This window comes from Hesperophylax consimilis, chromosome 9, assembly GCF_061612785.1.
Source record: "Hesperophylax consimilis isolate HC1 chromosome 9, BYU_Hcon_1.0, whole genome shotgun sequence".
NCBI classification, from domain to species: Eukaryota; Metazoa; Arthropoda; class Insecta; order Trichoptera; family Limnephilidae; genus Hesperophylax; species Hesperophylax consimilis.
In genome coordinates this window covers 19,000,040-19,025,089 of record NC_142844.1, presented here as the reverse complement: position 1 = coordinate 19,025,089, position 25,050 = coordinate 19,000,040, and the positions used below count along the sequence as shown (strand labels likewise).

At 35.7% G+C, this 25,050-nt stretch overlaps 1 protein-coding gene across 9 annotated transcripts in view; it reads right to left on the bottom strand.

Annotated features, from left to right (window-relative positions):
- The window catches only part of Sap-r (prosaposin), a 77,828-nt gene that overhangs the window by 24,520 nt on the left and 28,258 nt on the right, over positions 1-25,050 (bottom strand). For 6 of the 9 annotated variants that reach the window (XM_089635705.1, XM_089635697.1, XM_089635704.1 and 3 more), the window contains exons 14-21: positions 24,375-24,532; positions 21,811-21,994; positions 18,223-18,362; positions 16,739-16,990; positions 11,544-11,699; positions 8,140-8,289; positions 3,355-3,504; positions 2,382-2,531 (exon numbers count right to left, since the gene is read on the bottom strand). In XM_089635705.1, the coding sequence (XP_089491831.1) occupies positions 2,382-2,531; positions 3,355-3,504; positions 8,140-8,289; positions 11,544-11,699; positions 16,739-16,990; positions 18,223-18,362; positions 21,811-21,994; positions 24,375-24,532 (1,340 nt within the window). The remainder of the gene's footprint in view (positions 1-2,381; positions 2,532-3,354; positions 3,505-8,139; positions 8,290-11,543; positions 11,700-16,738; positions 16,991-18,222; positions 18,363-21,810; positions 21,995-24,374; positions 24,533-25,050) is intronic. The other 3 variants (XM_089635698.1, XM_089635703.1, XM_089635706.1) reach the window with 3 other exon arrangements.

The following is a 25,050-nucleotide window of genomic DNA, read 5'->3' as shown; positions in this document are numbered from 1 at the left end:
ACAACAATCCTTTAATTTTATCCAAATAACAGCAACTGACTTCTAATACATATTGGAAATGATTGGACCGCTAATTAAAAAGAATGATACTCGTTTTCGGAATGCTATTTCAGCAGCTGAAAAATTAATGAGATTCCTAAGGCGTATGTGTGTAACACTATGTACGATTGTGTGAGAAATGCGGAGATCCGCAAAGAGTACAAGACTGATGTAAGCGTAATGAGTAAGATCAAGAAAGGGACGCTTAGATGGTTTGGGCATGTAGAGCGAATGAGCGAAGAAAGGAGTGTAAGAAGAATATAAGATGCAAATGTGAATGGTAGCAAAAGTCGGGGACGCCCGAGGAAGACATGGCACGACCAAGTGAACTAGATACTCAAGTCGGGCCATGTCAAGAGTCAGAATAGAAGAGTATGTACTAGACGATGTATGAATGTTAATGAGGCAAGAAGTGTGTGCCAAGACCGAGTTGTTTGGCGGACCGTCCTCTCTGCCTACCCCTGCGGTGAAACGGCGTGATGATTAGTTAGTTAGTTAGAAAAATTAATGGTGACTCTTCGATTTTGGCGTCAGGTTATGTTTTCTATGTATTCTTATATTGCATTTTTGTATGCATTCATTGGAGATATTAATTTGTTGTGAAGTTTGATAGCTGATCCATCAGTTCATGAAGCCGAATACTAGAATCATTATCACACATTTACACAGGCATTTTTTAAACATGGAATTGTGTTAATGATAAATAATGTTATGTTAGTCTCCATAAGATTATTGCAGTGAATTATTTCATAAAGCTGTTCATGGCGACAAGTAAACAAGTCCCGAGGAGCAACGGCAGAAAGACCGAATCTTACTGTCGGTGTTGCAGATTTCTGTTTTACTATCCTGACTGTGATGTCAAAACTTATTGTAAGCTTCTCAACTTATCAATCTGTTTTGATAAGCTGTGAGAGAGCCGTAAATTCCCGCGTGAGCGATTAGACCTGTCAAAAACTTACGTAAGAAAAACTTCTGTAACATGGTATAAATTACAATAAGCGACTTATGGTGTCATTTACATTGGTAAATTTGTCGTAAGTCGCTTACGTGAGAAACTAACAGGAAAAAACTAACAAGTGTAAAGGCAGCCTTAGAGTTAACTGGTAGGGGAATTTCCGAGACGTAATGTCGAGCAAAGTCTGAGCGGATGATCGCCACTCTTGGCACTGTCACTTTGTGGTATTTCTGCTGAATTTGTCGAATTATGTACTTCAATTTGAAAGTCTATTAAAAATTAAAAATTTCGAATCATCAAAATCAATATATTTTTAGCTGTCAGAAATGAGGTCAATGCATTTAATGCTAACGACTTACATCACATTCCTTGGCATGATCCTCATTCTGACACCAATAACCGGGACCCCGGGTGCACACCTCGGCCCCGATCAGCTTCTGGGCTGCCCTGCGCTTACGGTAAGCTGGCTTCTGCCCCTTCCAAACCTTTTCTTGACAGTAGGCCACAGTCTGCCATACAAAATGATGCAATGATTTGCTTATCCACTATTGAGAGCTTCATTATCCCACATGTAATCAGAAGAATGCCTTTATGCATAAATTCTAGACTCATTTAGTGCGATATTAATATAATTAATAGTAATATAATATATTAAATTAATATAATAGCTTCATGGTCGCACATATTACATGCGTTTTTGAAAATGAGGGATACAACACAGCTCTCAGCGGAATGTCTTAATGCAACAATACGTGATTGTGTATTAATATGTGCAACTAGCACAAAACTTGTTTCACCCCAAAATGCTCCATTATATAACCCGAAAAGAAAATGATTCATAATGCCATTTGTATTTCGTAATCTTTTTCTTTATATCGTGATGACAACACTTAGTCCTAAGCGCCTAGAGCCTGTGGAACTAACGCACCTCTAATATTGTCACTTATTAGAAGGTGTATATTGGTAGGCGAAGGGAATGTAGGTAGAACCTGGTTCTTCACACCCGGTTGATAAAAATAGTAAAAAATCATTAAGTGAGTGTGTATGACAGAGATGTTAGCGTATCAATATTAAGCCAATAGTCGGTGGCCGAGTTGACAAATTCATTGTGGGATCAATCATATTCTGGATAAGTCCCCCATCATTGCACAAGCAACGTAATCTGCTTATAATAATGGAAATGTTGATTTTTTCATTTGAATATTGTCAGGTTATTCGGAACCCGGGAATGTTGGTCTTTCTTTTTAATAAATTTAATACTATGGGTTAAGGATTTTATGGTTGATCAACAAACAAATAGCACCACTCAAGAGGAAGTCTTGCAATATGTTTTCAAAATATTGGTAAACCGGCGAGAAAATAGGCAAAAAGATAGAAGATAACTAACATTGCATTCATTGGCATGGTCCTCATTTTGACACCAGTAGGAGGGCCCCCAGGTGCACTTCTCGGCCCCCAACAGCTTTTGGGCTGCCCTGCACACACGGGGGGCTGGCTTCTCCCCCTTCCACACCTTCTCTTGACAGTGGGCCACGGCCTGCCGTACAAAAGGACGCGTTGAATACGTATCCAACATTGAGAACATTGTAACCTCCTTTTCTACTATGACCATATGACGGGTCAGATATTTGCTGATTGTTCCTCGGAAATTCCTTATTTATTAATATTTTGTTAACTCTGCAATCTGACGATTTGAAGAAAAACAATAAATTTTGCAATAAGACCAATTGTTTAACGTATACGTTAAAAAAATAAAGATAACAGAACGATCAGTGGTTAATTTGAAATAAATAAATAAACTTGAATTTACCTTAAAAAAATGTAGGTGTCCTGGAAATAATCACTCACAAAATAGTAATTTGTAAAGTTTATCGTAAAACTTACTTAGTGTCGGTCATAAATGTACTTTTCCACATAATTTTAAATCATAAAAAACTTTTTTTTTCAACGAACAAATGTAAACAAATTTTTAGACAATAAAAAAAATCGTCCCTCTTACGCACACACATTAATGGTACGCTCGCTGCGTCGGCATTGAAAAGGGTGACCACACATTAGTTTGGTAGGGCGAGGAGTGTTATAAAATTAGAAATTTCGAGTTGTGTGATATATTTAAAAACATTTTGTAAGTCATAAGGCAACTTTATAGTCACTGCACTAATGACGAGCGCAAAGTCCGAGAGGATGATCGCCACACTGCCGAACTCTTGGCGCTGTCTCTGCTTTGTGGTATTTCTGCAGAATTCGTCGAATTACTTCTATTTGAAAGTCCATTAATATTAAAAAATTTTGAATCATCAAAATCAATATATTTTTAGCTGTCAGAAATGAGGCCGATGCATTTAATGCTACCGACTTACATTACATTCCTTGGCTTGATCCTCATTCTGACACCAGTAACCGGGCCCCCGGGTGCATTTCTCGGCCCCAATCAGCTTCTGGGCTGCCCTGCGCACACGGGGGGCTGGCTTCTCCCCCTTCCACACCTTCTCTTGACAGTGGGCCACGGCCTGCCGTACAAAAGGACGCGTTGAATACGTATCCAACATTGAGAACTTCCTTGTAACCTCTCTTTCTGCTACGTGTGGCGCTTATGAGAATGAGGGAGAGGTTAGAAGATACGAGGGTTGGTCAATAAGTCCTTAGAAAAGTCGACAGGTGGCGCGACTAGTACTGTAAGCGGTTTGTTTTCATGCAGCGGCACTACCGATTCAGTATGCTGCGAAGTTTCAAGCAGATTGGTCGGGTTGTTGTGTGTTTCTCGTACATTTAAAAAAAAAATTGCTTGTTTACAAAAATGGAGAAAATTGAGTTTAGAGCTGTTATTAAACATTTTAATATAAAAGGGTTAACAGCAAAGGAAATAAAAAATGAGTTGGATTTAGTTCACGGCACATCTGCTCCTTCACTTGCAACTATTTATAACTGGTTAAATGAATTTAAATGTCAGGACGTCTTGTAGAGGTGACTACACCAGAAATGATCAATAAAATCCACGATATGGTGTTAAGTGACCGAAGATTAAAGTTGAGTGAGATAATTGAGGTTACAGGGATCTCAAAAGGTAGCGTCATTTCTATTTTACATGACAAATTGGGCATGAAAAAAATTTCTGCAAGATGGGTGCCGCGTTTGCTCACAGTCGACAATAAACGCAATAGGGTGGTGGCCTCTAAAGCCCTGTTGTCGCTCATGCAACGCAATCCGGATGAATTTTTTCGTCGCTTTGTGACTGTAGATGAAACATGGATACACCACTATACTCCCGAGACGAAAGAACAGTCAAAGCAGTGGATTGCGAAAGGCGAACCATGTCCAAAGAAGGCGAAAACCGTAAAATCAGCTGGTAAGGTTATGGCTACTGTATTTTGGGATGCACGTGGAATTATTTTCGTTGACTATTTGGAAAAAGGAAAAACAATAACAGGGGATTATTATGCATCTTTATTGGACCAGCTAAAAAACAAAATTGAAGAAAAACGGCCTCATTTAAACAGGAAAAAAATCCTCTTTCATCAGGACAATGCCCGTGTTCACACATGTTTACGATCAATGGCTAAAATTGAAGAATTGAAGTTCGAATTGGTCGACCACCCACCGTATTCGCCAGATTTAGCCCCCAGTGACTTTTTCCTTTTCCCAAACATAAAAAAAATGGCTAAGTGGACAACGTTTTTTTTCAAATGAAGAAGTCATCGATCGGACAAATGCTTATTTTGAGGACCTTCCGAAAACTTATTTTTCTGACGGTTTAAAAAAAATTGAGAAACGTCTAACCAAGTGTATTGAGCTCCAAGGAGATTATGTTGAGAAATAAAAAAAAAATACAAAAATACAAACTGTTTAAATGCTTTTTTCTAAGGACTTATTGACCCACCCTCGTAGCATAATTTTTTAGCGTATCATATTTGATTAAGAAACTTAAAGAGAGGCTGAATAAGAAATAAAAATGTGTCAAAAGTACATCTTTCCTTCATACTTTATGAATGGAGTTTTATTATAATTTTGTATTCAAAGTTAATGCGACGGGTCAGATATTGTTCCTCGGAAATTCCTTATTTAATAATATTTTGTTAACTCTGCAATCTGACGATTTGAAGAAAAACAATAAATTTTGCAATATGACCAATTGTTTAACGTATACGTTAAAAAAATAAATATAACAGAACAATCAGTGGTTAATTTAGAAATAAGTAAATAAACTTGAATTTATCTCAAAAATGTAGGTGTCCTGGAAATAATCACTCACAAAATAGTAATTTGTAAGGTTTATCGTAAAACTTACTTAGTGTCGGTCATAAATATGTAATTTTCCACATATTGTTAAAGCATGAAATTTTTATTTTCAACGTATAACCAAAAACAAATGAATTTTTAGACACTAAAATAATTCGTCCCTCTTACACACACACACATATTCACGGTACGCTGCGTCTTCATTGAAGAGGGTGACCACATATTACATTGGTAGGGCGAGTTCTTTTTCAGGAGTGTTAAAAATTTCGGATCCTGCGATATATTTTAAAACATTTTGTAGGGCATAAGGCTATTTTATAATCACTGCACCAATGACGAGTCTGAACTTGTTTTTGCAAACATAACACCGCCGGTACAACTTTGTCTCTTAGGCTGGGTTTACACTTGTGAGTAAAATTTACGACTTTCGTAAATTTTTGATAAGTTACTCACAGGAGCACTTACATATGCATCCAACCTATCGTAAATAATGCTCACGGAAGTTGTTAAGAAGTTTAATTTACAAACTTCTCACATAGACCGCTACACCAGTAATTCTATTTTTGGTAAGATGGCTTCCTGACAACAATGCGTTGCCGCCGACTTTGACAGCTGTCAGTTAGTCATATTTGATAATAGGATTTGTTTATTTACGGTTAGATCATGGATCCCCATTTCCGCACACAACGGATTTCCGCTGCGATAATATGCACAATTTTGTCAAACAAAAACGTAAGGGCCCGTAGAGAGTGTTGGATCAGGAGTTGGCTTCCATTGTTTGAATAATAATATTGAGATCAAAATAATAATGTTCTAATAACAAAGTACGACGAATTATAAAACGTTTTATACACAGTGGCGGCCAGCTAATATGTGCTCCCGAGCGCCGCACAACCAACAAGATTTCCGACATGGCTAATCACAATACGAAACTCGGTTCGGTTATAATATCTCATACAAAAGGTACCTACTTATTAAGCGCGCTTAACTTGCAGACCGACTTTGACTTGTGCCTATGTTCGTAGCAGTTCGTTTTCGATTGCGATCCAAAATTTAACTGCTTTGTCGCATATTCTGTGGAACAGTCGAAAGCGTGGGTACATACCAGTTCATACTATTCTTTGCAAATAATACCTTATCAAGGACGGCGTTCGGGGTTTTACCACCACATCAGAAGGAACGGTTTATTCAGTAGAAAGTTAAACTAAAACGCGTATGTTTGATATTATTGTCGATATTGTGGTTTCAATTTACCATCTGCTATTTTTCAGCGAATGTTCCGCTTCTTCGATACAAGCATACAGGATAAAACATGTCATTAAGAGATGAGTGATGGTCAGATTACTTATTATCAGTTTAGTCAGTACTCGCAGTTGACGGGTATTGTCTGTTGAATTTAAAACTTTTCTTACTCTGCGAAAGTTTTGAAGTTTAATTGCAGGTTATATCGATCTTGTATATCAATTATTAATAAGACATATCAATTGCAGGTTATACTAATTTATGATTACTTTTGTGTTTGTTCAACGTATAAATTAAGAATGAGTTTGAATGTGGAATACATTAAGAACAATAGGTCGAGTTTTGAAAACAAAGTGATGATAAAAAAATGCCGGTCCACCTAAAACCTGAACTGATAATAAAACAAGAGTGCAAATCTGGATCGAAGAAGTTTACTCGATCATTTAACAAAACAATGTATAACAAAACTTCGTAGCTCTGTGCATGTGATCAATTGAATAGTTTATTTTGTTTTCCGTGTTTAATTTACGATATTGATTCAGTTTGGACAATCAGCGGTGTTACTGATGTAACTCACCTTTCTGAAAAAATCAAAAAACATAATTCTTGTCATTTACATTTACAAAAAGTTTTGAGCTTAAAGGTTTTAGGAAAAGTTGACATAAGAATGCAATTGGATTCAGGCTATCGTGCCTAAGTTAAACACCATAATGAGCTATTTAATAAAAATCGATACAGGTCAAATTTCCAAGAACATGATTTCAATGTGACGCTTAAAACGTATGACTTCCTAAATAAAGTTCAGTAAAAGGTGAACTCTGTGCAATTTACGCCCGCGACGATTTTTCTAAAGCTAACGGCGCTTTATCAATTTTACAACTTTTTATAGTACCTACTTGTTTATTAGAAGACTTTCCCGAGATTGTGAAATTACTAAAAATTTTGTGCACCATTCATAACCTTTGGAATGACCTCAGTTAAAAGCTTAAGATATTTCTCAACGTTAAAAAGAATAAAATCTTTTTTAAACACGTTGAGCCAGGAGGACAGACTGAACTCACTATCAGTGTTTAGCATTGATAGAAGTCGCTAAACAAAATGAGCAGAGAATAGAACTTCTTTATAAATAGGTATGTACCTTTATTTAATTTATTTTATGACTTAATGTTGTAATCCGGTGAACCCCCACATATTTTGACCACCGGCCGCCACTGTTTATACACATTACTGTCACTTCACTTTTTATCGTTTCATATAAAAATAATCAATAAAAAATTCACCAAGTTTCATAAATTTATCTCAAATTGCAGTCGGAACCTTTGGTTTCATAGAGGTGTTCATTTGAATTATTCTGTGGAAAATTTTTGAGATTTGTAAATAAAGCGTGGTATTTTATCTTTCTAAAACCGTTTAAAGTTCTCACCATGACAGGAAGGGACACAACGATTTGTATGAGACCATATGAGCTGTTCCCAAAAGAGAACAAATTAACCCGAGGGGTACATATTTTTTTAGGTACATTCAAAATGAATTATCCAGATTCATCATTTTGAAAAGAGGAACCAAACTGTACAAACGTGTAGATCTATTTATAAGATCAATCAACAAAATCTATATATTTTTAGCTGTCCGAAATGAGGTCAATGCATTTAATGCTTACGACTTACATCACATTCCTTGGCTTGATCCTCATTCTGACACCAGTAACCGGGCCCCCAGGTGCACTTCTCGGCCCCGATCAGCTTCTGGGCTGCCCTGCGCTTGCGGGAAGCTGGCTTCTGCCCCTTCCACACCTTCTCTTGACAGTGGGCCATGGCCTGCCGTACAAAAGGACGCGTTGAATATGTATCCAACATTGAGAACTTCCTTGTAACCTCTCTTTCTGCTATGTGCGTCGCTTACGAGAATGAGGGAGAGGTTACAAGATATCATAATTTTTTAGCGTATCATATTTGATAAAGAAACTTAAAGAGAGGCTGAATGAGAATGAAAAATGTGTCAAAAGTACATCTGTCTTTCAGGCTTTATGAATGCAGTTTTATTAGTATTTTAAATCAAAGTTAAAAGTTACTTGAATTTAAAACTCAAACTGAATCACGCTACGTTTCAATTTTAAACTTTGGTCTTTCACCACGGCAGTACTAAAAGTGTCTTTCCCTTTTCAATTTATTAATGGTAAGTTGCAGGGTCGGCCCTGAGTCAAACAGCACCTGGCGCTAGTAAAAATCTCAGGGGTGCCGTGTTTGATATTAGCAGCGCCTTAGCTCCTTGGTAAGTCAGCACCCGAAGCGCACTGCTCCAATTGCGCCTGCACAGGGCCGGCCTTGGCAAACCAGCATGCAGACAACTAGAGAGAGGAGCTCGCAACTAACATGGCATTCGTTGGATTGAACCTCAGACTCCCATCATTAGGACTTCCAGCCATGGCAATACTACGAGTATGATCTTATAAGTATATTCCATTCCATAATCTAACGTAGCTTATTAACTATTTGTGCATTTCTATAACCAAAATAATTTCCAGTAGTCATCTGTGTTGTATTTCCGTGAATAATTGTATGACGAAGTTCTAACATCAAGCTTTTAAAGCTTCCATTTATTTTACAAGGTTCTAATTGTGTTCAATGTATTACCATTGTGTTTGTATTATTTTGTCAGTTGATTGGCGCAGTGTACTTGGTCACTTTGGTTGGATAGGGTTCTAACTTCGCCTTACCGTGTTCTCAGGTGTCATTGTCTTTGCAAAGACGATTTCTCATAATTTATTCACCAATTTCAGATTTTGAGGTTGAATCTTGTGCTTTAATTTAACATAATGAGGAACTGCAGTTAATTTTTTATTTATTAAAAATTACCTTTTAACTTACCTGTATATTTTTTTTATTATTATAGTTAGTTTTAACCCTTACCATTCCTTTGTCGGGTGCCAGCCGACATCACTATTTGTACGCTACAACTCAGTTGTCGGCTGGGGGCTGACAAGATAAGACGTGCGCGCTCGGTGTATTTTCATGCGCAAAACTTGACATGTGACGTTGTTTTTTGTGATTATTCGATAAAAAAATATTTAAATTCACGTTTTCATAAGATTTTGACTGTTTTCCATTTTTATTTTACCATAAAAATGGCGGGAACTTGGCGTGATATGGCATCTGAATACCAAGTGTTTTCGGAAGATGAATCTTATGAAAGTGACAGTGAGTACGAGCTTGTTGTGATTTTGAAGATCCTGATGATGATAGTGTTAACAGCATAGAAAATAACAATGATAATGATGACAGTACAACAAATGTCGAAAGTCACGAAACAGTTTGGTTTTGTGAGACCTGTTCCAGAAAACCTGGTCTCCATCCTGGAGAATGTTTTAAAAAGTACCATACTATGCAAAAACATAAGTAGTCCATAATGTTTTCTGTAAACTGATTTTTATTTGAAGAATAAATCATAAGAAATGAATTTTTAACGGTTTTTACTGTAACTGCCTATCAATAAATCAATTTTTTCAATTTTGGTCAAAGAAATTATTTATATCAGGCACCACTTATGTTTAATATTCTTCCAAATCATATTAAGTCTACCAATTCCTTTGTTAAATTTAAAAATTTAATTAAAATTTTTGTATTGACAGACGATTGTCTTAATATTTTTTCATCCTTGTCCTTTCTTAAATACCTAATAAGATTTTATATAAGTCCCATTTGCTAAAAACTGAATGTCACCCTTTCTGTCTTTATTATCTACTTTGCTTCTTCTTTTGTATAATGATTAGTTATGGTTCAAATATTGTTACAATATGCTGTCAAATTACCCATCTGGTAACACATCTAATATTTATTTTTTCTTTAATTTTGAAATATATTGTGTTTGTATGTAGAATTAATTACTTTATGTTTGTGATTACTCTTATGTTTGCTTCACTCAAATGTAAATTGTTAACCTCGATATAGGCTTAGTACTAGTGAGGTTGATTTTTATGTGAAAAAAAACGTGTTTTATGTATATTGAGATGCAATAAATAAAATAAATTAATATTTTGCCATAATTTAAATTAGAGTTGGCTGACAAAAAATATTAAAAAATAATGGAGTGGTAAGGGTTAATAGTAAAAATAATATACAAAACTTTAATTTTTTTGGATTTCCCAAAAAACGCATCATAGTGACCTGTGATGTCACTAGTAAAAAACTAGGTATTTTTTTCAACCGAAGCAAAATTTTGTCTAGGAGTCTAGACGTTTTTTATTCTTAAGATTATCCACTTTTAATATCAAAGAACACTACACTATGTAAAATGTTAGCATCTCGTCACTTCTGTTGTCGTATTGAATCAGTGCAAAAATGCATTCATGACTGCACCTGATAAACAATTCACAGGTGTTTAAAAAAAGTCTGGTTGTTATAAATCAGCAGATTGAAAATACCACCCAAACAGTTTGTTTTAATGACATGGTGGTTTTTCGTTTTTAAATGACGATTTATAAATTCTATGTATAATAAAACTTTATATATTCAGAATCAACGACTGTAGATGTACATACATAAATATATATTTTTTAAGTCGTAATATTTTTCACTGCAGTTACTTATATAAAGAAAAATATTTAAAAAGGACCTAGCTCAGAATGACATTAGGGAAAGGTATGTTAGAACCTAACGTAATGAATTATTATGTCCATATCGTTCTATCTGCACGTTTAGGCAGATAGAATGGTAAGTATAGGTCCTATTTAAATATTTTCCTTTAAAATATGTTAAACTAAAATACTTTAAACAAGATTTAAACTCAAAATCAGAGATGGGTAAATAGATTGTGAGAAATGGTGTTTGCAAACTTTGACACCTCGTATCTCAAAATAAGGTAAAGTGGAGTTAGAACCCTGTCCAACCAAAGTGTTGTAATGGTAAATCTTCATGCAAACAAGCAGAGAAAGACAGGTTTTAACTAAGTGACATTCGTTGGCCTGGTACTTAATCTCCGACCATTGTGACTATAACCTAGTCTAGTTTTCCTAGGGCATCATAAATGATAAATATGCATGCAAGCAAACAGAGAAATAAAGGTTTTCACTAACGTGGCATTCGTTGGCCTGGTCCTCATTCTCGCACCAGTAGGCGGGCCCCCAGGTGCACCTCTTGGCCCCCAGCAGCTTGGTGTTTCTCTGCACCCGGGTCTTGTCCTCGGAGGGCTTGTCCCCCAGCCAGACCTTCTCGCGACAGTGGGCAATGGCCTGAATAGACAATAAACAAGTGTCGGTGATAAGTGGAAATAAAATACAAAATAACAACACAAAAAACCCTTATTTTGTCTAAATTAGAGTATTGCAATTAATACATGCCATAATGCATTTTTAATTAAAATGCGTGATGAATAAACGGTATGATAACTTTATAATCTTTTTGGTTTTACCAACTGATAATGCAGCATTGAAAAAAATATATATATATATACAATCTAACTGACAAAGAGTGAAACTCAAAAAAGAAGTTTATTTTCTGGTCCTTTGGAAAACCTTGTAAGAAAGTTTCACTGTACCTGCATAGAGGATAAGGATAGAGCTCAATCATCCAATAAACTATTTTCTGACATATAAAAGAGAATAGTATAGGATCCCTTAAAGAACGACCGTCACCGAGATGTTTATTTGATGAAACATATTTTATATTTAATTTAATATGTCAATAAATATATTGCATATCGGTTGCCTAGCAAATTTTAGTCCAGGGTATGATTTAATAATTTAAAAAAAAAAAAATTTTAAACATTGCACCGGTTTGATTATTATAAAAATTCTATATCAATCGAAAGTATGAAACCCATAGAATATGCAAACGTTAGGTTGCCTACTCTTTTCCGGTCACAACTCTCAGGTTGCCATGTATAAACAGGTAAATCGAAAAAGCATTTTGCACCGGTCTGATTATTGAATAAAAATTATATGAAATTAAAGATTATTTCATTATGAACACGATGGTATAAGGTTGCCTGCTAAAAATCAGTCCCGAATTCCGGTTGTCGAATTTTGAAAACTAAAACTTTTTGAAAACTAGCCGGGAATTCTCATGTGCGACTGAGAGGTCCCAACCAACCATCCCATGCGATAGAAGAGGACAAAGCACAACAGCTGTCCGTCCATTAAAACAAAGAGAGTGCGCATGCTATTTGTTCTTGAAAATGAAAAGGATAGCGATAGACTCGTGCACTCTGTGCACTCTAGACTATTTATTTATTGGATAATTTGTATAGCGCCGCTTTTGTGAGATATCACCTCAGGGGCGCTTTACAGTTGATGCAGGTATTACAAAAAATATAAATATTACAAAAATAGAGTGAAGTTAAGTTAAGTAAAATGAAGTATAGTAACAGGTGACACGAAGATAGAAGATGGAGACTCTGCAGCAAGAATCCTAGGTGGTGAAGAAACTGGTCCAGCTGCTGCAGCGAAAGAGTCCACCGCGCCCACCAACAGTGCCAGCACGAGGTTCGTCATCCGTTCAGGCATGTGTCTGCTGCTAATAAAGCGCTGACACACTATCCTCTCACAGATACCAGACCTTGGCAGCACCGCTGTGACGTTCTACGAAGAAAAAAGATGGAGACTCTGCAGCAAGAATCCTAGGTGGTGAAGGAACTGGACCAGCTGCTGCAGCAAGAGAGTCCACCGCGTCCAACAACAGCGTCCAGGTATGTATCTGCTGCTAATAATAAAGCGCTGACACATCACATGGATAAGAGACCCTGGCAGCACTGCTGTGACGTTCGGCAAGTCCATCATTTATCTCCATGTAATCCTGTTCCTGGTAATTGTTGAAGTGGTGCATTCTGCCCGCAATAAAAATGGACAGTTAATAAATTACCCTGGGCTTAGAAAAAAACTTGCCACGGTCCAAACTTCCCCAGTTTCCGAGAATTACGTTGAAAACATCTGGAGTGCATTTACCGGTCGCCGTTCGTTACGAATGTCCAATATTTTTGAGCAAATGTCCAATTATTCACTTTTAAAACACTGCACTCAAATCACATACAGTAAAACTCGCTTAAGAAGTTCCCACTTAAGAAGTTTTCACGCTTAAGAAGTTTTGATTTTTGGTCCCTTGAAAATTCCATACAAAAAACACGATTTTTTCCCACATAAGAAGTTTTAGAGCTAAAACTGCTTCCCGCTTAAGAGGTTTTAGAAATCCGGCGGTAAAATCAACACAAACGAAATATTGTGTCGCAAAATATCTAAAATGAACCTTTTTCCAAGTCATAAATTGAAAGACGTTGACTGAAACCCATACCTAGTACCTGAGACCATAAAACCCTTTGTCGGCCGCCGGGCCGTAAGCCGTAACCTGCCGTAACCAATAAATAAACCAAATACCCCGTCTCCTAATCCCCTAACTAGGTAAAATAGCAATGGAACGAATAAACAATGCGGAATTATGTAACAAATATGCAAGCGTCTTTAAGGCCGAAATAACATGAAAGATTATATTAAACTCAACCTTAATGACAACGTGGGCTAGATCTACATTTGCATACATTTGACGCCTCCTTCAATAATCTTCTCTTTGATAATGAACATAGAGATGTTTCGTAATATTATTGTATAAAATTTTTATTCCATCGAATTTGTAAAACACGAAAAACTTTTGATAATCTATCGGATCACGGTTAATACGGAATATTTCACCTTTAAATACATAACAACATGATTATATGGCGGGGGAGATGGTAAAATATGCATTATAATTACGTTTTTTTCATTCAAACATCAAAAATTGCCGTGCATCATGTTTCATCTGACATTTGTCGTAAATTAAGTTTGAAGGTTAGGAAATACATATGCATAAATTTAAAATGTAGATTGAAACGAAACTTAGCAAATGATTTTTGTAGTTTTTGGATGCGTTCACAGATTATAATTCCAGCGTCAAACAGCTCGTATGATATAACTTTCTGATTCAAGCATCAAGCCATTTATTTATGTGCGAAATCGTAGCTATTCGATGTCTGCTAGTTAGGTAGGACCATAAATGAACCTACAGGTACATAATATTGAGCTGCGCATATTATTTTCATAAGGAATTTCTAGATAAGGATTAAAATATCTTTAAAAATATACGATAGTCGACTGTGCCTGGCGAAAATACATCATAACAATAGTCTCTCAAATCTCAAATGCCATTGGAGCAAGCAGCAAGCGTGCAAAAAAGTTAAAGTCCGCCAACTAATAAGCAGTTTGCCGCGTAGACTTTGTGAGATTTTTCTGTGCAGTGCCATGGCAGGGTTGCAGTACGCAAACGGTTCTGAGGCAAAGAACCCGCTATCATTAGTTTGCGGTTAGCAAAATTACTTGCGGTGTCCTTTTATCAAACCGCTTGGTAAAATTAACCACAACAAGTCTTTCTTTCTCCCTCAGTTCATATAGTAAACGAAAGCGTAAAAAAGAGACGGCGTATATCCACAGCTCTGTCTTCAACTGTCAAGTTAAGAGTGAGTAATCACTAACAAGTAAATATGTATAATCCATTGCCTTTACACCAATTTAAAATAAGATCAACAGTATGAACCTTTTGGAATGCTGCAACTTTTACTATCCGAATTCGAGTGGCTTTTTCGAGGGATGTACTTTAACAGTTTTAAAATTGTGTTTACTTTGTCCATGGGATGGTTTTGTTTTGATTTGTAATGTTTAGTCAAAATTTTACAACAAAAGAATTCAATAATAGAGTTAAGCAATCTACTATAGATAAATACTTCGAAAAAAAAAAAAAAATTTATATGTAGGTATGTAAATAAACTTTTTATAATCAACTATGTTCTACCATTTTTCATTTATTTCACATTCCCACCTTTTTCTAAATACATATGTAATACTAATTACCATGATAACTAGAAGATGTATATATATATATTTTTTTTTTTTGACCGCTTGGATCATATGAGCTTGTTTTCACGACAATTTAACGTAGGTAGACATAGGAATGACGTATGCCCCGGACTCGAGTTATTAAATGGCTAAAATTGAATCCCACTTAAGAAGTTTTCCCACTTAAGAAGTTTTTTTTCCCCGGTCCCTTGGAAAACTTCTTAAGAGAGTTTCACTGTATTATAAAGTTCTAATAATTATAATAATTATAAAGTTCAAATGTTGATTGATTGATTTTACAAATAATTTCAAAGGGATGTTGCCTCATTTCCCTTGAAAATACTAAAAAAATACAAAGCGGTTGTAGGACGCGTTAGGACGCGTCCTGCTGCCACGAAGGGCGCTATACTAAGCTAGACTAGATGGTATCTTGCAATTCGGGATGCAATGCTAATTCGGGACTGATTTTTAGCAGGCAACCTTATACCATCGTGTTCATAATGAAATAATCTTTAATTTCATATAATTTTTATTCAATAATCAGACCAGTGCAAAATGCTTTTTCGATTTACCTGTTTATACATGGCAACCTGAGAGTTGTGACCGGAAAAGAGTAGGCAACCTAACGTTTGCATATTCTATGGGTTTCATACTTTCGATTGGTATAGAATTTTTATAATAATCAAACTGGTGCAATGTTTAAATTTTTTTTTTTTTTTAAATTATTAATTAATCATACCCTGGACTAAAATTTGCTAGGCAACCGATATGCAATATATTTATTGACATATTAAATTAAATATAAAATACGTTTCATCAAATAAACATCTCGGTGACGGTCGTTCTTTAAGGGATCTTAGACTAGAAGGTTCCATGATAACTCATCAAAATGACAATTCAACACACCTATAAAAAGTGCTATAAAGTTAGAAAAAGTGATGAAACAAAAACTAGGTTAAATATTTACATATGAAACCTAGTTATCCGGTCACCAAAAGAGACAACACAATTTTTTTTACTTGAAAAGGTTATTTCAGACTAAAAAGTCATTTTGTGAAAAATGAGATGGATGATCAATGTAAATACATATCTTGGAAACGGCAACATATCGTGCAAATTTAGAACTCCCTACAGTTTAAAAAGTGGTTAGAATTATTTTTTTTCACTAACCCCCTCAGGTGGCCCCGAGGAAATTAATTTCCCTCATGGCCTATGTCATCTTTGGAGATGCTGTGTGGATGCAGATTGAAAAAATAAAAAAAAGCTGAATTATTTCCGTAGAGCAGATAAACGAGAAACGAGTGTAATGTCGAAGCCATGTCAAGAGTGAAAAAAAACAGAAAGGTATGAATGAGACGGTGTATGAATGTGAATGAAGCAAGGAATGATTAGTTAGTTATGTAGTTTCTTACATTGCATTCGTTGGCGTGATCCTCACTGTGGCACCAGTAGGCTGGTCCCCGGGTGCACTTGTTAGCTCCGATCAGTTTCTGCTCCGCAGACCTGACTTCCCGGGATGACTCCACGGAAGTATCCATTTCCAGGTAGCTGTGTTGGTTGTCGGACCCACACATGCCGATCTCGGTGCACACCTTTCCGCTGTCAGCCAGCGTGGAGATCAAGTGGATGATGCTCTCACCGTAGATGGACATGAGCTTCAAGCACTGCAATGGAAAAGCAATCGTATTAAGTTTAAAACAAAATGTACCTGGTTTAAAATCATGAAAATAAATCTACTGGTTTTGTTTGGATGCTATCTTTCTTAAAACTACGTTTAAACCATAGATAATAGAAACAGAGGGAGATATGACATGGGTTGTTGCCGAGCTATGACAAAATTGCATATACATTGCGGGGAGCTGTTGTGGGTAGATCCAATTTTCAGTAGTATGGGTGAACGATGTTGGCGACACATATTGTTGCTTTTTTCTATTATTTACTAGCTGTATCCCGCTATGCGTTGTTGTGGCTTAGTCTGTCTGTGCAGATAGAGAAACAATAACGTGAGCTTTTACGTCCAACAGATGTCGCTGTTTTTCAAAAAAGTTTGTTTATCCAACAGATGACATCTATATAAAATAGGTATATAAAAACATTTGAATGCAACGTGTCGAAATTTCAAAGCAATCTGTGAAGAACATTCAGAGATTTAAGATTTTGAACAAACGAACATTTACATTTTTATATATATAGAAGATAGATGGTTTGAATAATGTTGTGGAGTTACTGCCAATTAAAGGACTTAAATACTCTTTTCAGATATACATTTGGGTTAAAAAACAATTCATATCTAACTCTCAACTAAAATGTGGACTTTTTGTAGCACAACCACGAGTTACATTTACATAAATAACCAATTAAATTTTAAATTTTTTTAAGATCTGGAGGTTTTAAGGAAGACATCTCATTGTCGGGATACAACAGTGGTCATTCTTTACTAACCCCTGTTATTAGCTCTGTAATCAATATTATTGATTTTTGTTGTTTGTTTTTGGGGTGTTATGCCGTGTTGCGCTAACTCCTTCTTTAGCCGACGTTTCGGACAGCGTTGCAGTGTCCATCATCAGGGCAGATCCGGTAGATCCGAAGATGTGATCTACCGGATCTTCCCTGATGATGGACACTGCAACGCTGTCCGAAACGTCGGCTAAAGAAGGAGTTAGCGCAACACGGCATAACACCCCAAAAACAAACAACAAAAATGCTTTTGGCCGTGAAAATCTAAAAACTTACCCAATATTATTGATCTTTGAAGAAGTAAAGCTCTTCCAATTACATTACTTACAATGATAAATTAAATAATAATATACTGCTTAATTAGTATTTTTAATGATAAGTTGGTGCTAAAAATGATTTTTTTTTAAATGTAAAATCAAACCAAGCATTAAAAACTTACCCTATCCAAATACCTAGCAGGCAGAGCGTAACAAGTCTTCTCAATAATGTGTTCAATCTTCCTGTCCACGTTGGGGTTCCTCAGAAGCTGTTCAACGACATCAATGGTTTCCTCGCAAACTGCACACTCCATTACAGAATCTGGAAGATAAAACAAAATACACATTATTATTTTTTAATGATAAACTAATGTTTATAAGACAAGGTTTTTTATGCATAGCACAAATGATAACAAATTATTATAAGCAATAATTAGCCGCCTGAAATATCCATACAAATTGAAAATATCTGCCGAGTAAAAATAAATTGCGAAGCCATTTAAAAATAAGACACACGTATTTATCTCCAGAATTGGGGGGAATATGTCAACATGTTTTGGGGCCATGTGAGAAGTTCTCTGGATCTTTCCGTCACCATGGGCTAGCTGTTCATCGATGAAATAAGATAATCTTCAAATAATGAACCATCATGACTTTTCATGTATGAGTCAATGATTCTACTTCTGAATAATAATTAAGACAGCCCCCGCAACAACACTAAAAATTAACACCCTTACTAATAAACATTTAATTTACATAACTCATAAACAACCACTTACCATACATTTATGACAAGGTTTTTTATGCATAGCACAAATGATAACAAATTATTATAAGCAATAATTAGCCGCCTGAAATATCCATACAAATTGAAAATATCTGCCGAGTAAAAATAAATTGCGAAGCCATTTAAAAATAAGACACACGTCTTTATCTCCAGAATTGGGGGGAATATGTCAACATGTTCTGGGGCCATGTGAGAAGTTCTCTGGATCTTTCCGTCACCATGGGCTAGCTGTTCATCGATGAAATAAGACAATCTTCAAATAATGAACCATCATGGCTTTTCATGTATGAGTCAATGATTCTACTTCTGAATAATAATTAAGACAGCCCCCGCAACAACACTAAAAATTAACACCCTTACTAATAAACATTTAATTTACATAACTCATAAACAACCACTTACCATACATTTATGATTGTTTATCAGTTGTATAAAATTGAAAACATGTTTAATAGCAGGGCTCGTAATATAGAGGTTTTGGGTAAATAGATTGAAGACATAAATCCTCAGACATGAGAGGATGGAACAATGGGCTTGAAGGAAAGGAGGGTCGGTTAGCCGAGCCTCTCGATGCGGTGGCTTCAGTTAGTATGTGTGAAAACAGTAGCCAGTAGGCACTATAATACTTTTGGAGAACATGTGGCAGCAAAAAATGCAACAATGGGCTTGACGGAAAGAAGGGTCGGACGGCTGAGCCTCTCGATGCGGTGGCTTCAGTTAGTATGTGTGAAAACAGCAGTCTGTAGGCACTATAACACTTTCAGATTGTACAAATTTATTTTACGAATTGATTGATTTTACGAATATGTATATGTATATAAAAGGCCGTGTCGACAGAAATAGACTGAAATCTCCAAATCGTCAAATATCCGAATTTAAAGGGCCAGCCGCGAAATTTGATTTACGCGGAGATATGTGGTATTTTTACGAATTTTCTTTGAATAACTGAACTTGAAGGGGTGACCGCGATGGTAATTGGTTGCGAAAATTAGATTTACTACAAAGATACTACCCGAATTTGAAGGGCAGCCAAGGAACTCCCTTTTCGGTGTGTTTTTTTTTATAAAATTTCGAATTACGTGGGAATTTGTTAATTCGAAATTTGATTTCCTGTGGATTTCGAATTAACGAGGTTCTACTGTATAACACTTTCAGATTGTTTTACATATTCTGTAGGCACTATAACACTTTCAGATTGTATTACATATTGTAAGCTGCAATTTTAGTTGCGTATAGTTGTATTTTTTAAATTTATTTTATATAGTAGTTGTTCAACAACCAATAGTTAGAGATACACAACATTGGGCATTAATAGGTATACATGAGCTGCACAAAACCAACAAACAGTGCTCTGTTGCAGGTTCTTATTAGGTTAATTATTCTAGAGGACTCTTCAGCCCGAATTTTCTTAGTAGCGGCACTATATTTTATTTCAAAATGAAAACATCGGTTGTTAATAAAAATTTACAAATAAAAATACAGTAGAACCCCGTTAATTCGAACCCCGATAATTCGAAAAAACGCGTAATTCGAAATTTTCGCAAAAAAAATTTCCGCTGAAAAATTTTTTCATACAAATTATTTTTTAATTCGAAATTCGTTAATTCGTAATTCGAAATTTATTTTTGTCCGCGCACGAAAATTTGTTCGTGTAATTCGAAAAAATTTGATTTTTGCGAAAATAAATCATAATATTTCGTAAATCTGAATCTAAAAGTCAGGCGTGGCGGTAAAACGCCGAAAAATGTATTTTTACGTGGTTATACATCGTCCTAATTAGTATTATTATTTTGTAAATCTGAATCGATTTACACTGGAATGTCGTATTTTTTCAAATTTATTTCGAATATCCGAGTTTAAAGGGCCGAGAAAATACATTTTACGCGGATATATGTCGTAGTTTTACGAGTTTACGCCAAATATCTGCATTTAAAGGGTCGGCCGCGACGAAACTCGGCCGCGTTATTTCGATTTACGCGTAAATATATCGTATTTTTACTAACTTTACTTCGAATATCCGCGTTGAAAAAATACGGCGCGACGGAAATCGGCCGAAAATTTTCGATCCATGCCGAAATATGACATATTTTTACGAATTTACTTCAAATATCTGAACTTAAAGGCCGGCCGCGACGAAAAACTGCCGACAAAATTCGATTTACGCGGAAATATATCATATTTTTATGAATTTATTTCGAATATCTGAATTTGAAGAGCCGGCCGCGACGGAATACGGCCGCGAATTCTCGTTTTACGCGGAAATATATCGTATTTTTACGAATTCAAATTCAGATATTTGAAATAAAGGGCCGGCCGTGACAGAAACTTACCGCGAAATCTCGAATTACGCGGAAATATATCGTATTTTTACGAATATCTCAATTTAAAGGGTAGGCCGCGACCGAAATCGGCAGCGAAATCTCGATTTACGCGTAAATATATAGCATTTTTATGAATTTATTTCGAATATCTGAATTTGAAGAGCCGGCCGCGACGGAATACGGCCGCGAATCCTCGTTTTACGCGGAAATATATCGTATTTTTACGAATTCAAATTCAGATATTTGAAATAAAGGGCCGGCCGCGACAGAAAATTACCGCGAAATCTCGATTTACGCGGAAATATATCGTATTTTTACGAATATCTCAATTTAAAGGGTAGGGCGCGACCGAAATCGGCAGCAAAATCTCGATTTACGCGTAAATATATAGCATTTTTACGAATTTATTGCGAATATCTGAATTTACAGGGCCGGCCGCTACGGTAATCGACCGCGAAAATAAAGAAATAATTGGTATTAATACGAATTTACAACTAAAATACCACCCGGATTTGAAGAGGCGGCCGAGAAAATCGATTTTCGGCGTATTTTTTTTTTTTTTTTTCATAAAATTTCGAATTACGTGGGAATTCGTTAATTCGAAATTTGATTTTTGATGTCCGCTGGATTTCGAATTAACGAGGTTCTACTGTAGTACTTACTTTGGATGATCATCTTCTGGTCGTCGCACATGTGAATGAATGAGCAGATTTCCTTTGGAGACAATCCCCCGGAGAGAAGGGTGATGACCAGGTCGGAGTACTTGTCCACAAACTCATTGCACTCCTTCTTAACTGACTCGGGCATGATGCCGCATACACCGTGCACTATCTTCTTAATCTGGTCCTATGGATATAGAAACATTAATGCTTTTTTGAAATGGGAACACAAAAAAAAAACACCATTATCATTGGTAATTGTCAACTGTTGTAATATTAATAATGTTAGTTCATCACACGGACAAATGAAATCAGGGGCAGCGGTAATAATATATCCTAAGAGAAGTCTGGAGTCAAAAGTGAAATTTCAAATCAACACGCCAATTCATCTAGCGGCATACTGGCGAAGTGTTAGTCAAATGAGCAAGAGATGGCACACTAATTAAAAATAATAAAGATTTCAACTTCTTGACTAACTAACTAACCATCACGCCATTTCCCGAAGGGGTAGGCAGAGAGGACGGACCGCCAAACAACTTGGTCTTGGCACACACTCCTTGCCTCATTCCCATTCATACATCGTATCATACATACTCTTCTATTATTCTGACTCTTGACATGGCCCGACTCGAGTATCTGATTCACTTGATCGTGCCATGTCTTCAACTTATTATTTCAACTTGGAATTATTTATATTATGATAACATTTTACAATCCAGGTGACTACTAGACACTAAAAATTTGTTTTAAAAGTTTTTAAAATTTTATTTTTACTGAATAAAATAATAATAAAACCAATATGGTGGATTGCAAGGTTCCATCTGAGAAGTCAATGTTATACATTATGTGACTGCGAGTGCAAACATAACTTTCTTCAAAGCCCATTATCTCAAAATATAGCTGCAACAGATGGAACTTTTACTCTTAGATCAGCAACATCATCAGCTGTAGGCAGACTGATGGAACCTAAGTGCAAGCCAAATACTAAGTTTGGTGATCGCGCTTTCGGAGTATCTGGGCCGAAGGCTTGGAATAAACTCCATCCAGAACTAAGATCCATAACAAGTCCAACAGAATTCAGGTCTAAACTAAAAACTTCCCTTTTAAGCTGTAATACCCTTAAATTAAATATACCATTCCTGAGAGAAAGTCCAGTTATATCCAATTATGTCCTAAATCCTGTATCTAAATTTTGCTAATAAACAATTAGTCAAAGTGTTAATCTCAAGTGATAGTTAGTAATAACATAGATCATAGTAGAAATGTATTATATACTTGTACACAGTGGCGGTTCTTCCCTTAGGTCAATTGGTGTTTGACCCCCCAAAATTATAAGACAACAATAATAAATATAATAATCAATTATGTGCATCAAAACATTTAAAATGTAACGCGAAACAGCGGCGGCGGCGAGTGACTAGCAGTGACATCTGTTGTCTCTAATAGAAGCTTTCATTCACAAGTCCACACGATTCGCTGGGTCAATTTAAAGAATGTCCAATTTGGCATCTTCTGTCCCTACGCGCGCCATAGAATAAACGAGATGGCACTATATTTTTCGTCGAAGTAAAAATTAGCTTCCGAAGAAAGTTTAGGGACGCTTAGGTCATGACCGTGGGGGAGACAACACGGTGAATATTATATGTTTTACAGAGATGGTGACATAAACAAATGTCGTTTTTTCATTTTACACGCTTGTAGTGTGTGGAACAATGGTTGTTTTTCAATTGCATAGTTCGGGAAAGGATTAGAATAATTATTTATGTTGTTATCGATTTAGAATGAAACAAAACAAAAAACGTCAAAAATCATTGTCAAATAGAATCAAACACTGATTTTATTTATTTTAATGTTGTGGACAACTACATTAAAACTTAATATCTTAAAAATAATTTGCCGTAAGTACATGGATTGTGTATTTATTTCCAATTTATTATATTAACATAATATTTATTTAGAGTCCGCGACTCTAAAACTCTATAACAAATTGATATAGTTAATAATATATGGGCATTTTTCACAATATCAAATAAAGATTAGTCACACATTTTTTTCAAATGACCTACCACGACTGAATCCCTAGAGCCGCCTCTGCTTGTACAGCGCCCTTGAGGTGATTTTGCACAAAAACGGTGCTATAAAAATCATCCAAATATTATTATTATTATTAAGTGGTGGGCTTATTACAATGATAAAAATTGATTACAATGGTTTTTACAAAATTTCACACTGTACTTCATCGTTTAAACATAAGGACAGTCTGTGAAAACCGAGCTCTTAAATAATACTGGTCTAGTATACCTTTTCATCAAGACTGCTAAAGCAATACACAGTAATAGAACTGCATTCTGAGTTCTGTTGAATTACATATGTGCGTTGGAAGTTAATGATAGTTTCGATTATATCCAAATGTTTATGCAAATTTTCATCATTAGCATTGGGCGTTGTCGACATCTAGCTGTTATTTCCAACAGCTGTTATATTTTGATACATTTCCAGTATTTACATTAATTTATTGTTGTGTTGGTGTTAGTATGTATTGAATTAAAGATGTAACAAAGACTCACATCTGTGCTCTTGTCCTGAAGTTCCTTTTCGATCTGGCTCATGACAAACTCGCAGATGAGGCACTGGGGAGAGGCCTTAACGGTGCTGGTTTTGGGCGCGGCGCTGGCGTAGATCAGGGGCTTGCCGTTATATGTGTTGTCGGGGATCTCGTTAGTTTCTAGAAAATCGATGTTTGTTAATATTTCAACTATGGACGACATTATTTCACGAATAAATTTTCAATGAATTATTGTGAATTAATTAGAGCTGGGAAGGAATATTTTCAGTATTAATCAAGCTTAACAATAGTAAAATCCAGAGGGCAAAATATATGTATACATATACATATATTTTTTTAATCATATTGAACTTAACGGAATCTTGTTTTTAATATGACACCTCAATCCTAGAATAAGCCCCATAAAACAAATGTTTTTCTTACTTTCCAGAAGCAAATTTCAATATATTTTATTATGTTGTCTTATCATATGAGGTACAGTCACAAGAAAGAAATTCATAACTGTTTTTTTTGGCTATACTACGGATAAAATAACCTGTACTGATAAAATATAAACTGTTGATTTCCGGAAATTAAATAAAATATTAACTATATTATTGAAAGCTATGCACATTTTTAATCAACTACTTCTAAACCAAAAAGTTACGATTAACTTTTGGATCAACAGAATGGTGAGA